General features: G+C 41.0%; 1 protein-coding gene across 4 annotated transcripts in view; it reads right to left on the bottom strand.

Annotated features, from left to right (window-relative positions):
- Positions 1-18,773, bottom strand: part of SEPHS1 (selenophosphate synthetase 1) — a 106,638-nt gene that overhangs the window by 27,952 nt on the left and 59,913 nt on the right. For all 4 annotated transcript variants that reach the window (XM_083183119.1, XM_083183118.1, XM_083183120.1 and 1 more), the window contains exon 5: positions 15,273-15,427. In XM_083183119.1, coding sequence (XP_083039245.1) covers positions 15,273-15,427 — 155 coding nt within the window. The remainder of the gene's footprint in view (positions 1-15,272; positions 15,428-18,773) is intronic.

Raw genomic sequence — 18,773 nt, 5'->3', positions numbered from 1 at the left:
CCTCTGTTCTGGAGATGATTGCCACAATTAATCTTTAATGTGTGGGCTCCCCCTTTTGGCAATCCCAATCAAAAATTAATAGGGATCGCCAATCGATTGCTGAATCAGATTTTTAAACATGTTTAAAAATCTGGTTTTATTGGAGTTTCATTTTTGTATGTGTGGCATTCTAACAGGAAAAATCTGCTGATCACTGAAACAAATCTGTAGTGTGTGGCCAAGTCCAATAGATTGAAGAAACCATTTATTTGGGCGGGGGGGGGGGGGAGCAATTAATTGTGATCGCAGGTGTTATTTTGTGCTGGCTCCATCTGTATAAACATCTTGTTTTCAAGGACAACAGCTTTTCATCTTGTGATCAACAGGAATGTGACACATACAGTCCCATTCTCTGCCTTTTCTGGGTCTACAACTTCTGCCAGCTACTGTACAGTAGGCAACAAAGACGGTGTTTAACACAAAGCGCCCAATGTATAACCTTTGAGAGAAAATTTATAATAAAACCATATTTCACTGTATGGACACTGGGGAGTCCTAATAACACATAACGCGTTTCAGATGATCCTTCATCAGGAGTGTATAATGAAATGGACAGCTAGTCCCATTTTTATAGCTACTGTACAGGGCTTGGTCCAGGACAGTGACAACTGGGGGGTGTCAACTGAGACCATTCAGAATTTGTGCAGGATGTGGGTGGAGTAAGGATGGTTACTAAAGGTAAGAGGAAATCCCCATTTGTTTTAAGTCCTGGGAAACCCAAAACAATATCTGTGCAGACAGCGAGAGTGCATCCTGTCACAAGCCCCAATTAAACACTTTAAAATTGCAAAGTTTGGGGGTGGTATAGGCTACCTACACATCTAAAGCTGTGTAGACACACACACAAAGATTTACCTGTCCAATCTGTCTGGTGGGAACAAAAAGCTGGAAATGTGTATGAGCAAATTACAATCAATATTTTCTCCCAAATGCTGAAAAACCGACAAAACAGTTGCATGGAGAAATTAGTTTTATCAGATGGATCTAAACAGTTTGTCTGACTGACCATTGTCTGTTTTCCAGCATTTGGGAGCAAATCTTTGAGTGTCCATTGCTCCCATATATTTCCAAGTTTTTATTCCCACCAGATAGATTGGACAGATATATGTGTAGGTGTGTATCCAGCTTTATTCCAAATACTATCACAAATCTAGATTCAATCAGCTAATTGCCTGCCATTCTCCCAGGGGATCAAAGAGGAGGATCAATTTGGAATAAAAAAAAAAAAAGCCTGGTTTATTTTCCAGTACAAACCCATCTCAGCTTTGTCATTACACACAGATGCTCTCTATATGGGATTCTCTTGCTGTCAACTTCTCTCACTATACATATCCCTCTCCTTAAACTCCCTTGTGGCACAATCCCTCTTTTCCACCTGGTCACTCTTCACATGTAGAATGTGTAGAATATTGGCCAAACTCTGACTTTTTTTTTTAAAGGGCAATCATTTATATGCATGGTTTTGCATTTAATCAACTGCCCCTTTTAAGAAAAACTCCATGTTCAGCTGGCATCACGCATGGCCGCAAACCTCGGAGGCTATTACATTTGGCTAATGGTCTCTATCTGGTCTGCCATTGGCATCACCTGTTTTATCCACATCTCTGGTAGCATTCTATTAGAGACTTCCAGAAGCAGCATTTACTACCTCACTCTCTTGATCAATAGCTTAAAATTCTGAATTGTCTCTTCTTCTATTACAAATCCTAGTTCTTACAGAATCCCCGCCCCAATGGAAAGACTATGTATATACCGACCCATGTCCAAAAGAAGATATTGCTTAACTGTATCATTCTATTCTTGTGCTTCGCACCTCTCCTATGTAAGACCTCAAAATTGTTTGGGAAGTAGATGTAGGGTCACACCAATCTCTAAATGCTCTATTAGTAAATCTGTCAAGGAGACTTCAGACAAAAAGTTTACACCAATTGGTACCTAGTCCCACATGTCTGCATAGGACATATACTTCCGCCTCAAATATGTGTGGTGACCATGCAGTGACATGAGAGCTTTTCTACACATCCATTGGACTGGCCTGCCTATCAAACCATTCTCGGCAATGGTAAAATCCCTTCCCCTGATGGTACTTCCTTTGTGTCCACCCCTCACCCTTTTATAATATTTCAATTATAGGGGATATTCAATGTGCCACTGCTATTCCCGACTGGGGAAATAGCGGCAGCTCCCAATTTAATGTGATCTTTAGCGACAGCATTTAAGCGGGATCATGGCAGAATGATCCTGACTAAGAAGCTGTCGAGCCTGTTCTGCCGATAACGGCCGTGGATTGTCGCGATCACAGCCGGTTTCGCGGCCACGCCTCCTTTGCACTGATCAGCAGGCGAGACATTCAATCCCGCCTGTAGTTCACATGTCGATCAAAACGCAAACGGGCAATCTTGCATTATAAACTTCTCTCCCTATAAATCGACTTAATGTTTTTTTCCCTTCTTATTTCACCATATGAAAGGAGTTCCACCACCTCTACAGGACCACTTTAAGCCCAGAAAAAGTGTGCCTTTATACTTACTTCTTTCAATAAAAGTATATGATTGAAATAAAAAAATGCTTTAAAATGATTTCAATTAATGTTCTTCAGTCATGTCTTTGTCTTCTTGTTTTAGTATTATGAGATCACAGAAGTCTGCTCTGTATAAAATTCTATCAAATGTAGAGAAAGCTATGATGTATCCCAAAATAATAATAATACAATAAGAAATAACACCAACAAATACATAGCAAAACAATAAAAGAAAAAAGTTTCAGTGAGCCAAGTAGAAGAAAAGTTAATTTAACTAATCACATCATTCACAGTCTCTTTAGCAGGTTTTTGTTCTTAACTTTTTTACTCTTCTATATGGAAGTTTCAAACATTTATTTTTGCAGGTGTTACTCTGCCCCCTGCTGGATTATTGTGTAATATACAGACTACTTTGCATACAACAATTCTGTAAATAACTAGTCTTCGCTCACCATGCACATCAATGAGCCTTGATTGCTCATGACCAGGGCGACAGTTTTTCTTCCTTGGACAACTTTTGACAGACACTAACCACTGCATTGGAAGAACACCCCACAGGACCTGCCATCTTAGAAATGCTCTGAGTCATCTAGCCAGGACCATTTGTCCAGATTCCAGAGCTTACCAATTTCTCCAAGTTCTCTTGTTTTCATTTCATCTGGATTTAAAAATCAGCCACAGAACCTATGCAAATCACATGTAGCTTAAATGGATATTGTGGCAAGCCTATGCATATAGGGAGTTCTAAAACGTCCCTCCACAGTGACTATGTACTAAGCAAATCTCCCCACAGAGAATTCAATACTTTACTTCCATAAAATGAAAGCTTTAGCACTTATCTACATTAAGTGTTGTCCCATTCTGGCCTTGCATGGCTGTAGAGGAGATCTGCAGCCAGATGGTGGTAGGACTTTTTGAATTTCATGTATGTACACACACACACACACACTGTCAATTGAAAGGAGAGGTATAACACTTCAATCACCCCTCCATAAATACTGGATATTATTTTAAATAACCAGCAAAATTTAGGACCAGAGTGGTCCATTCTCCAATATCGTGATGGGGCTGTACATCTATATAACTGTGGTAGTATGAGAGGTGTCTAATTTTTTTGGGCACGTGCATAAAGATATTTGCATACATTGAAGCCATACCCATCCACTGCAGGTAGTATCCCCTTAAGAATAAGTAACAGTTGGACAAGACTGTATGTACTTAATTTTTGCATACACAAATATTTTAACCCCTTCATGACAGAGCCAGTTTGTGCCTTCATGACAGAGCCCTTTTTTTCAAATCTGACATGTCTCACTTAAGTGGGGATAACTTTTTTTTGCTTTTACTTATCCCAGTGATTTTGAGATTGTTTTCTCGTGACACATTGTACTTCAAGTTAGTGGTAAATTTTGGTCGATACAGTCTGTGTTTTTTTGTGAAAAATACCAAAATATCGTGAAAAAATGGAAAATTTAGCAATATGCAAAATGTTAAATTTTCTGCTTGTGAGACAAATAATCATACCACTCAAAATAGTTAATAACTAACATAGACCATATGTCTACTTTATGTTGCCATCATTATTTCAACCCCCTTTTCATTTTTTTGGACACTAGGAGGCTTCAAATATGACTAGCAAATTCTCAAATTTTCAAGAAAATTTCAAACACTGATTTTTTTAGGGACCAGTTCAGTTCTGATGTGACTTTGAGGGACTTGTATGTGAGACACCCTTATAAATGATGCCATTTCAAAAACTGCACCCCTCACAGTATTCAAAACAGCATTTTGGAAGTTTGTTAACCCTTTAGGTGTTTCACAGGAATTAAAACAAAGTGTAGGTGAAATTTCAAAATTTCTTTTTTTTTGCAGAGTTTCAATTTTAATACATTTTTCTAACAAATACAGTAGATTTTACTAGAGAAATGTGACTAAAAATTGATTCCCCCAATTCTTGTGTTTTCAAAAATATCCTATATGTGGCCCTAGTGTGCACGTTGACCAAACCACAGGCTTCATAATAGAAGGAGCACCTACTTGATTTTGGAGCCTCCTTTTTATGAGATTTTTTTTTAGGCACCATGTAGGTTTCTAGGCACCATAAGTGCTAAAAGTTAGGAACCTTCCCCACAAGTCACCCCATTTTGCAATCTACACCCCTCAGGGAATTCATCTAGGGGTATAGTGTACATTTCAAACCCCCAGGGGTTTCACCAATTTTGGTACAACTGGGATGTGAAAATGGAAAATTACATTTTTTTACACAAACATGCAGTTCTGGCTCAAAATTTTTCATTTTCACAAGGAATGAAGGAGACAAAGCACCCCAAAATCTGTGCCCCAATTTCTCCCGAGTACGGCAATGCCTCACATGTGACCAAAAAATACCAGTGGGGCGCATAGCAGGACTCAGAAGGGAAGGAGTGATTTTTGGATTTGGCAGCACAGATTTTGGTGGAATGAATGGTGGGTGCCATGTTGCATTAGCAAGACTCCCAAAGCACCAATACAGTGGAACCCCCCCACAAGTCACCCCATTTTGCAAAGTACACCCCTCAGGGAATTCATCTAGGGGTATAGTGTACATTTCAAACCCCCAGGGGTTTCACCAATTTTGATACAACTGGGATGTGAAAATGGAAAATTACATTTTTTTACACAAACATGCAGTTATGGCTCAAAATTTTTCATTTTCACAAGGAATGAAGGAGACAAAGCACCCCAAAATCTGTGCCCCAATTTCTCCCGAGTACGGCAATGCCTCACATGTGACCAAAAAATACCAGTTGGGTGCATGGCAGGACTCAGAAGGGAAGGAGTGATTTTTGGATTTTGCAGCACAGATTTTGGTGGAATGAATGGTGGGTGCTATGTTGCACCAATACAGTGGAACCCCCCCACAAGTCACCCCATTTTGCAAAGTACACCCCTCAGGGAATTCATCTAGGGGTATAGTGTACATTTCAAACCCCCAGGGGTTTCACCAATTTTGGTACAACTGGGATGTGAAAATGGAAAATTACATTTTTTTACACAAACATGCAGTTCTGGCTCAAAATTTTTCATTTTCACAAGGAATGAAGGAGACAAAGCACCCCAAAATCTGTGCCCCAATTTCTCCCGAGTACGGCAATGCCTCACATGTGACCAAAAAATACCAGTGGGGCGCATGGCAGGACTCAGAAGGGAAGGAGTGATTTTTGGATTTGGCAGCACAGATTTTGGTGGAATGAATGGTGGGTGCCATGTTGCATTAGCAAGACTCCCAAAGCACCAATACAGTGGAACCCCCCCACAAGTCACCCCATTTTGCAAAGTACACCCCTCAGGGAATTCATCTAGGGGTATAGTGTACATTTCAAACCCCCAGGGGTTTCACCAATTTTGATACAACTGGGCAGTGAAAATGAAAAATTACATTTTTTTACACAAAAATGCAGTTCTGGCTCAAAATTTTTCATTTTCACAAGGAATGAAGGAGACAAAGCACCCCAAAATCTGTGCCCCAATTTCTCCCGAGTACGGCAATGCCTCACATGTGACCAAAAAATACCAGTGGGGCGCATGGCAGGACTCAGAAGGGAAGGAGTGATTTTTGGATTTGGCAGCACAGATTTTGGTGGAATGAATGGTGGGTGCCATGTTGCATTAGCAAGACTCCCAAAGCACCAATACAGTGGAACCCCCCCACAAGTCACCCCATTTTGCAAAGTACACCCCTCAGGGAATTCATCTAGGGGTATAGTGTACATTTCAAAACCCCAGGGGTTTCACCAATTTTGATACAACTGGGCAGTGAAAATGAAAAATTACATTTTTTTACACAAAAATGCAGTTCTGGCTCAAAATTTTTCATTTTCACAAGGAATGAAGGAGACAAAGCACCCCAAAATCTGTGCCCCAATTTTTCCCGAGTACGGCAATGCCTCACATGTGACCAAAAAATACCAGTTGGGCGCATGGCAGGACTCAGAAGGGAAGGAGTGATTTTTGGATTTGGCAGCACAGATTTTGGTGGAATGAATGGTGGGTGCCATGTTGCATTAGCAAGACTCCCAAAGCACCAATAGAGTGGAACCCCCCCACAAGTCACCCCATTTTGCAAAGTACACCCCTCAGGGAATTCATCTAGGGGTATAGTGTACATTTCAAACCCCCAGGGGTTTCACCAATTTTGATACAACTGGGCAGTGAAAATGAAAAATTACATTTTTTTACACAAAAATGCAGTTCTGGCTCAAAATTTTTCATTTTCACAAGGAATGAAGGAGACAAAGCACCCCAAAATCTGTGCCCCAATTTCTCCCGAGTACGGCAATGCCTCACATGTGACCAAAAAATACCAGTTGGGCGCATGGCAGGACTCAGAAGGGAAGGAGTGATTTTTGGATTTGGCAGCACAGATTTTGGTGGAATGAATGGTGGGTGCCATGTTGCATTAGCAAGACTCCCAAAGCACCAATAGAGTGGAACCCCCCCACAAGTCACCCCATTTTGCAAAGTACACCCCTCAGGGAATTCATCTAGGGGTATAGTGTACATTTCAAACCCCCAGGGGTTTCACCAATTTTGATACAACTGGGCAGTGAAAATGAAAAATTACATTTTTTTACACAAAAATGCAGTTCTGGCTCAAAATTTTTCATTTTCACAAGGAATGAAGGAGACAAAGCACCCCAAAATCTGTGCCCCAATTTCTCCCGAGTACGGCAATGCCTCACATGTGACCAAAAAATACCAGTTGGGAGCATGGCAGGACTCAGAAGGGAAGGAGTGATTTTTGGATTTGGCAGCACAGATTTTGGTGGAATGAATGGTGGGTGCTATGTTGCATTACCAATACAGTGGAACCCCCCCACAAGTGACCCCATTTTGCAAACTACACCCCTCAGGGAATTCATCTAGGGGTATAGTGTACATTTCAAACCCCCAGGGGTTTCACCAATTTTGGTACAACTGGGCTGTGAAAATGAAAAATTACATTTTTTTACACAAAAATGCAGTTCTGGCTCAAAATTTTTCATTTTCACAAGGAATGAAGGAGACAAAGCACCCCAAAATCTGTGCCCCAATTTCTCCCGAGTACGGCAATGCCTCACATGTGACCAAAAAATACCAGTTGGGCGCATGGCAGGACTCAGAAGGGAAGGAGTGATTTTTGGATTTTGCAGCACAGATTTTGGTGGAATGAATGGTGGGTGCTATGTTGCATTACCAATACAGTGGAACCCCCCCACAAGTGACCCCATTTTGCAAACTACACCCCTCAGGGAATTCATCTAGGGGTATAGTGTACATTTCAAACCCCCAGGGGTTTCACCAATTTTGGTACAACTGGGCTGTGAAAATGAAAAATTACATTTTTTTACACAAAAATGTACTTCTGGCTCAAAATTTTTAATTTTCACAAGGAATGAAGGAGACAAAGCACCCCAAAATCTGTGCCCCCATTTCTCCAGAGTACGGCAATGCCTCACATGTGACCAAAAAATACCAGTTGGGTGCATGGCAGGACTCAGAAGGGAAGGAGTGATTTTTGGATTTTGCAGCTCAGATTCTGGTGGAATGAATGGTGGGTGCTATGTGGCATTAGCAAGACCCCCGATGCACGGTGAAATGATGAACCTAATAATCCATCGATGTGTGGTATATTTTGAAACACTCCTTTATACATAGGCCGGGTTTGTCGGGGCAAGTTTCACAGTGGAAAATAGTTTCCTTTCTTATTCCCTTTTTATAGCAAACTTTGCACCTTTTTTGTGTCCTGCCCTTTCTTGCAGTGGAGGGGATTTCGTTGGGAAAATGCTGCCCTGGTACAATACGGGGGCCAGTACTAGAAGTACTGGGGCCCTCTGCCTGCTGGTTCCCAAATATTAGGCCCTTTATGACTTCCTCTTGAAAGTGCATAAATGTCCCCCTCTGGCCGGTAGAACGGAATAGCACGTAAGCGTTATACAGTGCCATCTGGATGATATACACGGCCAGCTTCTTGTACCAGATATTTGTTTTCCGCAGGGCACTGTACGGCTTCAGTACCTGATCTGAAAGATCCACTCCGCCCATGTACTTATTGTAATCTAGGATACAATTTGGTTTTGAGGTGTGGGTACTGGTACCTCGTACAGGGATGGAGGTGGTACTGTCTCCATGAATTGTTGTCAGTATAAGGACATCCCTCTTGTCCTTATATTTGACCAACAACATATTTTCGGTGCATATTCCCCTGCTTTCACCCCTTCTCATTACTTGGGCAATGTGCGTTTTGGGGAGGCCTCTTTGGTTCTTGCGCACAGTACCGCAAGCTGCTGTACCTCTTGAACCAAGGGCCTTAAACAGGGGGATGCTGGTGTAAAAGTTATCCACATAGAGGTGATAACCCTTATCCAGGAAGGGGTGCATTAAATCCCAGACAATTTTGCCACTAACACCTACGAGGGAGGGGGGGCATTCTGGCGGTTCAATTCTTGAATCCTTCCCTTCATATACCCTAAACTTGTGGGTGTACCCTGTGGTGCTTTCACACAGCTTATACATTTTTATGCCATACCTTGCCCTCTTACTGGGAAGGTACTGGCGGAATTTAACCCTTCCTTTAAAATGTATAAGGGACTCGTCAATACAAATAAATTTTTCAGGGATGTATAGCTCTGCAAATTTGGCACTGAAATGATCAATGACCGGCCTGACTTTGAATAGCCGGTCAAAGGTGGGATCATCTCTGGGTGGGCACTGTGCATTATCGGTGTAATGTATAAATTTATGGATTGCCTCAAAACGAGTCCGAGTCATGGCCATACGGTAAAATGGGGTGCTGTACAGAACATCTGTACTCCAATATTGCCTAATTTGTGGCTTTTTTACTATGCCCATATGAAACACCAGACCCCAAAACGTCATCATCTCTACTGCATCTACAGGGGTCCACCTAGCAAATGATGACGTGGGGTTTTGAGCAATAAACTGCTGGGCATATAAATTAGTTTGGTCCACCATTAAATTTATAAAATCATCAGAGAAAAATAATTTGAAAAAGTCAATTTCTCTGAGACCTGTGGAATCAAATTGGATTCCTGGCATGGCCAAAAACTCAGGAACCTGGGGCTCAAAATTGTCTGGTGGTGGGGTCCATACGAGATCAATTATTGGGGGGGGGGTCTCAGCTGCTCTACGGGGGCGTCTTTGAGGGGGTCCCTCATCACCAGAGGAGGAAGAGGAGCTTAAGACGAATCCTTCAAATTCCCCGCTTGCCTCACTGGCTGTGTCAGAATCAGAGGCAAGCATGGCATATGCCTCCTCCACTGAATACATTCTTCTGGATGACTGGGATGACATTTGGGATGACATTTGGGATGACATTTTTATTTTTGTGTTACTGGTAGTGAAATGTTTCAACACGTGTATAGTGTAGGGGGGGGTACAAACTTTATTTCAACCCGGGGGGTATGTAGTGTGTTGTGTGTATGTAGTGCAGAACAAAAAAAATACTTTATACAAAAAAAAAAAAATGAAGGGGTTAAAAAAAAAAAAAATTGAAGGGGTTAAAAAAAAAAAATTGAAGGGGTTAAAAAAACAAAAAAAAAGGTCCTGCACCAAAAATTGAGCACAGATGTTGGTCAGTAACGTCTGTCACTGAACAGCGCTCAAAGGCAACAGGAATTTGATCAAAAAAAAAAAAAAAATAGATCAACCCTGTGCCGAAAAAGCTGATCAGTGATGTACGTCACTGATCAGCGCACAGTGGCCACAGGACACCCACAAAATCACAGTGTGTGTAAAAAAAAAATTAAAAAAAGACCACACAGCACCCACAAAAAAAAAAAAAAAGGTGATCAGTGATGCGACACTGATTACCAGTGAGGGGCAGCAGGTGCACAACCTTTGGTGCAACTGGCAGCAACTGACAGGTATATATAAAAAAAAAAAACCTCTGCACCCCCAAAAAGTTGCTGATCACCTCAGATATAGTGATCAGCACAAAAGGCGGGGGTAGCAGACACAAAATATACACTCTCTATCACTCTCTGTCACTATCTCTCTCTATCTCTCACTATCTATCACTATCTATCACTATCTATCACACTGCAGCAGCAGCACTGACAGTTATATGTATAAAAAAAAACTGCACCCCCAAAAAGGGGGGGTAGCAGACACAAAATATACACTCTCTATCACTCTCTGTCACTATCTCTCTCTATCTCTCTATCTCTCACTATCTATCACTATCTATCACTATGACACTGCAGCAGCAGCACTGACAGTTATATATATAAAAAAAAAACCTGCACCCCCAAAAAAGGGGGGGTAGCAGACACAAATCTCTCTATCTCTCACTATCTATTACTATCTATCACTATCTCTCACTATCTATCACTATCTATCACTATGACACTGCAGCAGCAGCGACAGTTATTTATATATAAAAAAACCCTGCACCCCCAAAAAGGGGGGGTAGCAGACACAAAATATAGCTCTCTCTGTCACTATCTCTCTATCTCTCTCTATCTCTCTCTCTCTCTATCTCTCTATCTCTCTATCTCTCTATCACACTGCAGCAGCAGCAGCAGGAAGTCTCAGGAAGATCCAGGAAGCGTCCAGCATGCTACAAGCAGTGATCAAGTGATCAGGTAAGGTATTTGCAAGGATCAGGTAAGTATTAGCAAGGATCAGGTCAGTATCACGGCAGATAGGCACGGTGACCGCTCTGCACGCTACTCCAGACCGGAATGGCGTCTGCAGCGCAGTCACCGTTAGTTTAAATGTCGCGCCTTGGCTGTGATTGGTCCGTGGGTCCCACGGACCAATCACAGCCTTGGGGGCAGGTGGGGTGAGGGTGGGGTGAGGTGTCATCGTCACCGATGACCCCCTCATGCCCCCTGACGCCCGGCGGTGATTGACACCTGTGTTACCAAGCGTCTGATTCGCTGGTAACACAGGAAAACGCTGTGAATGGCTGTTCACACTGAACAGCCAATCACAGCGATCGCCGACGGGGGGGCGACATCGCAGCCCCCCCTGGGCATGCAGGGACATGTCTGCTGTCAGGGACAGCAGACATCGTCCCTCTGTCACTGCGTCTCGAGACGCAGTGACAGTTTAAAGTCATGACGTATATATACGTCATGTGTCGGGAAGTACTTCCCGGCCATGACGTATATATACGTCAAATGTCGTGAAGGGGTTAATATGGTAAATTACCAAAGACATCTACCATACAGGGTAAAAATGTACAGAGGTCCTTAAGATGCCAGGTGAGAATGCAGACAGTAAAGATGGGTACACACTATGCAATTTGCAGCAGTGTTTCCGGACAAACGATATATACGGCATACATAATGAACAATATAGTTAACAATATCATTCAGTGATGTAACCCGGCTCCCTGCTGAACATGCAGTCATTCACGATATAAGCAGATTGACTGCCTATTCAGTTGTTAATGAGGAGCGTGCATAATTAACGATAGAGTGTGTACACACTAGATGCTATGCACGATAATATTCTGCATATAGTTAAAGAAATTTTTTTTTTCACATAGTGTGTACGTACCTTTAAATATTGCCTTTTGTCACCTATTTTAATCAGAGAACCTCAGAATTTGAATCATCAATGAAACAACTGTAGGTAGGTGTTTGTAGTTAATAGTAGCCACTCTCCAGAACACTGTTAAGATCTAAAATGAGGATGGAACACAGAACCCCACCCTGGTACCCCATATGAGACTCCCATAACGGCACGTAATCCTTAACTGCCCCAGTGATGAACAAGAAAGGCAACTATATAACACATAGCATGCAAATCCATTATTATTAGAGACTACACTTTCCCATTACAAACTGGAATATCATTTTAAAATACAAGTGCCTGAGCTGTTATCTATGGCTCAGTAGCTTACTGTAGGTTGGCAAGACTGCACACTCTCTATGGAAGAGCATGGCCCTCCGTTGCTCAACTATCAAGAAGACCATCACTGTGGAAATGAGCAATCAACCAGTTGCAAACTAAAAGTACCATATCAACACACTGAAACACCTGCCCATGGTGGTGACAGTCCAACCTGTTACTTAGACTGGAAACATACCGGATTTTCAAATACAACTCAATGGCCTTGCCCACCACAAACCTCAGTAACCAGTGGTGTTTTTCACATACATTAAAGAAAAAGATACATAATCCCTGATCACACAAGACACTGTAACATAGGAACCCACAGGTACAAATTTAGGAGTTCGAGATTCATAACTAGACAGAAAGACAAATCCGGATTTTTTACCAGGACCAGGTAACCGATGTTAATATTCTTTTTGGACTGGACAATTATTCTTGACTACAGTAGCAACTGAATGGCTTCTTTTAAGTTCAAATACCGGACCTTGTCCTTTCGATGAGGTGAGGAACAGTACGGTTGGAATGAAGATCCATAAATTCTATAATATAGCCTCTTCTAGTTTACATCTTACCCACCAATCTAAGGAAGAAGGCAACTACAGATTCTAGGCAGTTTGCTTGTTGGCAGGCTTAGGACAGGGAGCCTGCTCCTCTCAAATGGTCTAGCCACTTTGTGAGCGCCACAAAGAATTAAAGGAAGCGTTCACGGTTTGCTAGGAGACCCGAAAGGACAGAAACAGCTGCCCATTTGTTTCTATAGACTTATACGCTAGGACAGCATTCTTTCATGCCTGAAATCAGCTGACAGTACCTATTCTTTACAAACCTTATCAGAATCTGCATTCACCTACCAGCATTTAAGAGTGGAGAGAGATCCAGGTCAAGAAAAGCTCTGCATCTATAAGTGAATCATCCCTATAGGCCTGGAGATCCTTGGTAGGGTTCAAATAAGTACCTAACCATTTCACCCATTTAAAACAATTAACTTCCACCCCAAATACCTCTCATCTAAACTGTGCTTTAGGGACGCTTAATTAGGAATGGTAGAGGCCTTTTGTGCCTACCTTGGGAGAAATTTTTTATCTACTCATATAGTCACCTGTAATCAGGGCCGGATTATAATGGAGGCACAAGGGGTCAGTGCCCCTGGGCCCCCCACTAGCTAGGGGCCCCCTGTGGTTGGCATGTTTTTAGCTAAAGGTTTTGTGCATGGGAGTGGGAGTGGGGTAGTGCTGCAGCTTCACCTATCTGCCAATGTGACAATGATTAATGGTGCTGAGCATCAGGAGCCAAGGCACACTGATTGCACAAGTGTGCAGTGCATTCCTGGGAGTTGTCTAAGTCCCATGACACTTTAAACCAGAGGGCAGAGGCTGAGATTATTGTGCTGAGCTCTAATTGGTGGAGCTCATTACATGCCCATGGAGAACAGCAGCAGCAGCAGCAGCTTAGACATGGGAGGGTTTTTAATCAAAGGCAGCACTAGGACTGTGAGGTCTCCTACAGAGTAAGGTGCAGAGGGACAAACACAGGCTTTTCATATGGTATGTATTTATGTGTATATATATGTGTGTGTGTGTGTGTGTGTGTGTGTGTGTGTGTGTGTGTGTGTGTGTGTGTGTGTGTGTGTGTGTGTGTGTGTATATATATATATATATATATATATATATATATATATATATATATATATATATATATATATATATATATATATATATATATATATATATATATATATATATATATATATATATATATATATATATATATGCAGTTACCCATTGACCAAGTTTATACTGCCTTTACTCTGTGTTTTGACAGTGTAATATTCTCCCATGCAGTGTGCGGCCAGTAATGACAAGTGCAAGGGGGCCCCCCTGGCTAAAGTACCCCGGGCCCCCCGAAGGCTTAATCTGGCACTGCCTGTAATGCATCTAAAGCATTCCATCAGGCGTCAAATGGATGGCAAGACGACAGCCTGTTTTTTTAGTCCACTTTAGAAGAGAGCCTAAAAGAACATCTGGTTCACAGAGGTCCTTAAAGACAAAGATCTGATGGAGGGGTAACAACAAATTCTACATGTTATTTCTACTGGGAGAAAAATCTTACCAACTCTCTGGGTCCTCCAAGTCAGAACCCCAGAATCTCTCCCGCCTCCACCAGGGAAAACCTGCAGCTGAATTCAAGATGATGCCCAGCTGCAAGAGCACAACCTCCCCCCCCCCCCCAAAAATTTTTTTTTATATAGATATATATAGATATATATCTATATATATCTATATATATCTATATAGATATATATTATAATATAATTATAATATAATATATCTCAAAACCACACACACAGATCCTATTGGCACCCATGTTTTGATGTAATATAAACGGGAGGAGATATACTTAAAACATGGTTTTGTTTCTTTTTGGATCTGCTTTTGGTTTGGCACCTTCTACATCCCCATGGTTTATCCAGGATACAGAGGGATGTAAAAAAAAAAAAATAACAAAAAATATAATAAACCTCGTCAGCTGATAAATCTGGTCTGATGCACTCCTCATGTCTCCAGACTAATTTCAGGTTGACAGCGAGTGTGTAGTCAAGTCCCACAGAAGTAATATGCAACAGGGTGAACAGTGGAGAGTGAACAGAAGACGTCAGGGGACCCTCACAACATAGCACATCCTATATAAATAACCTTATAGAACTTGGGAGTTATTCTACATAAAACTGCACTTTAATATGCATGCGTGAAGCTATCCTGTATAAAGGCTATATACCAAATGTTGAGTTGCATTCCTTTGTAGTACCGCAATTCATTCAGTTACTCACATGATGAATTCATTAGGCTGACAGACCGTTGTGGCAACTCCTCCTAGAACTACCCAAGGGTTTAATACAGTCTGGCCTCCTGTAACGGAAGTCCCTGCTTCTTCTGCAGCATCTTTGAAGCCCTGAATGATAAGAGGCATCACCTTGTCCCTTTCCTAGGATACAAAATTAAAACATAAGCAAATTATTAGAACAAATACAACTAAGTAACATGACAGGCATTGTGATATTCATTATGCATGTTGGAATATGCAGTAATCTTTCCTTATTGTAAGTTTTAGTTAATGGCAGCTGAATAGAGATTGACATGATCACACATTAAGACACACTGAAGCAATGTATGCTGTTGGTATAAATAGGAAAATTACAATGCTGAGGGGAAATTCCACTTGTACCAGTATCACCTTATTACAGCAAGCAACTATTTATCAAACAGTACCCCACTAATGTGGCCTAATCACCATAACAAAACCCACAATAAACCCCATATAAAGTACTTTAAAAATATCTTAAGTGCGGCCTTGATTAATCCAACTACTTGCAAATTCGGTTATAGAAACCCCATTCATGAGACATGTAGCTTTATTCATAAACACAAAATTGATAAATTCAGCTTCCAGAATTAAACTCTAGATTTTCACAATTTTATTACAAGTTGTGGACATCCTACGGGTATTTTTACATAAATATGGTACAAGTATGACAAATTTTTTCAACTGAGCACATTTATTAACCAATAAATAGAATCAGCAAGTGGGCAATGAACATGGTAACTAATTACAATAGGTTTGCTACTCTTACTACAAGGTTTTATAAAATGTATAAATGGTCAAAACACCACAATTTGGAATGTCTATACTTGGCTCAATATTGGAATTGGGAGATGACACAAGGCATACTTTTTTGTAGAACCTTTAACTAATTTAAAACCCAAATCTACTATCCAGTGGAGTCCAGGGGACCACATCTTGAGTTGTTCTCAGACTTAGTCAAAAAGGACATTGACAATATGAAAATAAATAGAAGTAGCAAAAAGAACCTCACAAAAAAGGCATTTGACGCTTAAAAAATTCTGTCAGCAGATACTGAGATTGTTATCAAAAGTGCAGCCAAAAGTGTGTGTGTGTGGGGGGGGGGGTTCGTCATACTGGAACGGGAGTACTATGTGGGAGAAGCACATAGACTTCTGGGCGAAAACATCTCATACCGTAAGCTGGATGCCGACCCCACCCCCCAATATATAATTAACCTTGAAAATCTCCTCAAAAGAGGTTTAGAACAAAAGGTATTAATTATCTTTGGAAGAATTTAAATATCTGTTTAACTCCACCCCTAATTTGGCCACCTTTTATCACCTTCTGAAGATCCATAAAGGGCTTGAAAAGCCCCCTGGCCGCCCTATAGTGTCCAGAGTGGGCTCCCTGACTTCTAGAGTATCTGAATTTGTGGACTCAGTAATTAAACATTATGTTCCTAAACTTAACACCTATGTGAGAGATTCCACCCATATGCTGCAGTTGGTCAGCACTATTGCATGGGAGAATGGCTTGAACTGGGCATCTATTGATGTCCAGTCACTCTATACAGCCATCCCCCATGAGGGTGGTATTGCGGCTGTGAGAACGGTCCTGACCCGGGATCCATCTATATCATCGACAGCAACAGATTTTATGTGTGAGTGCTTGAGGTTTGTATCCACACATAATTACTTTGAATTTTTGGGAGATTGGTATGACCAGCTGTGGGGCACGGCAATGGGGACGATCTGTGCCCCAGTTTGGCCAATCTTTACATGGGGAATGGGAGTGTTTTGGGAGAATTGCTTAAAGGCATATGGGCCCCTAAAATTCACTTCTTTCATCGTTATATGGATGACATAATTATGGTGTGGAAGGGTGATGAAATAGAATTTAATCAATTCATGACAGAACTAAATATTAATAAATTAAATTGAAAATTGACATCTAACTTCCAGACTGCTAAAATTGAATTCCTTGATTTGGTGCTCAGTGTTGAGAACTACCCTTGAATACCTAATGTTGAGACTTGTACATTTTTAAAAGCGTGGGCAGTAACAGCTACCTCGAATATGAGAGCTGTCATTCAAAGCCTTGGAAAAATAATATCCTGTTTTCTCAGTTCCTGCGTTTGCGCAGGAACTACACTAACATGGAAACCTTTGATGATCAGGCACTCATTTATACACAGAGATTCAAAGAAAGGGGTTATCCCATGAAAGAGTCAGCACTTATTAAAGCCAGAGATTCTGTTTGTGAAGAGGTATTACAGTATAAATTAAAGATATAATGAAGATAAAAAATTACTGTTTATCACCAAGTACAACGATTGTGAAAAACAAATCTCTAATATCTTAAGAAAGAACTGGCATATTCTGAAGTGTGGATAATGCCCCAAAAATTGTTTTTACGATGGCAAAGACCATCAGTGCCTGGACATCAAAGAGCCAATTGGACGTGGTGACCCCTCTATCTATGCCCAATATTTCATCATCCTTCCTGTCTTTAAAAGGTTATTTTCCTTGTGGCAGCTGTAAAAAGGTTCTTCATTTATGTCACATGACGGTACAACAATTAGAATAAGTCAAAATATTAACTGTAACTCGGCTTATGTTGTGTACTTATTAACTTGCCCTTGCGGTTCTAATTGCATTGGAAAGACCAAACGTTCACTTATATTCACGTATATTAGAACACTTAAGGAATATCAAACATGGTGTTACAAACCATAGTGTTCCCAGGAACTATAAGAACAGCAACAATTGTAACCCAATTTCTTAAGATAAAAGGGCTAGAAATAGTTCCTGTTAATAAAAGAGGCAGCGACAGGGATCGCACCCTGTTGAGACGCGAAACATTCTGGATACTCACCCTCAATAGCCGTACACATTCACGGCTAAACGAGGGTTATGAGATCACCCCCTTTATTAATCGTTAAGTTTCCTTTATTTGATAATTAATCCTTGTTTTTATGCATTCTATTTTTTATCTGGTTTCATAATCCTCATGGTCCTTTATAGGTATTTATGTGTTCCGGGAGAACCTTTTGCATAGTACTGCAGGTTCATATGATGGTTTTTTTCCCCCCATTATATATTAGTGGTTTTTATATCGTAATTTAGATGACCTGTCTCCATGTACGGTTCGGTCTCTTTAAATAGATTCAGCTTGTGTATATGTATTGTTAGTATATATTTTTATATATTTTTTTACAGTTTACCTCATCTAATATGTGAAATGTCCTGTATTACCACTCTATATATATGGATCATTTGTTATATGTTAATGTGCAATATGGCAATTAATGCCGCTGCATCATAGAAACGTGATTGGTCATTGTGCATTTTTAAACAATGAGCTATCTGACGCCAACCACACCCTCTGACGACGTTTGATACGAAACGCGTTAGCGAGGGGTTGGTGACGTCAGCTCTACCTGTGCCCGGCTCTCCTCGCCGCGTCCTCTGCTTTTTTCTAACAGATC

The sequence above is a fragment of the Crinia signifera genome, chromosome 4, assembly GCF_055691185.1.
Source record: "Crinia signifera chromosome 4, ASM5569118v1, whole genome shotgun sequence".
NCBI classification, from domain to species: Eukaryota; Metazoa; Chordata; class Amphibia; order Anura; family Myobatrachidae; genus Crinia; species Crinia signifera.
This window is presented reverse-complemented; position numbering and strand designations above follow the sequence as displayed.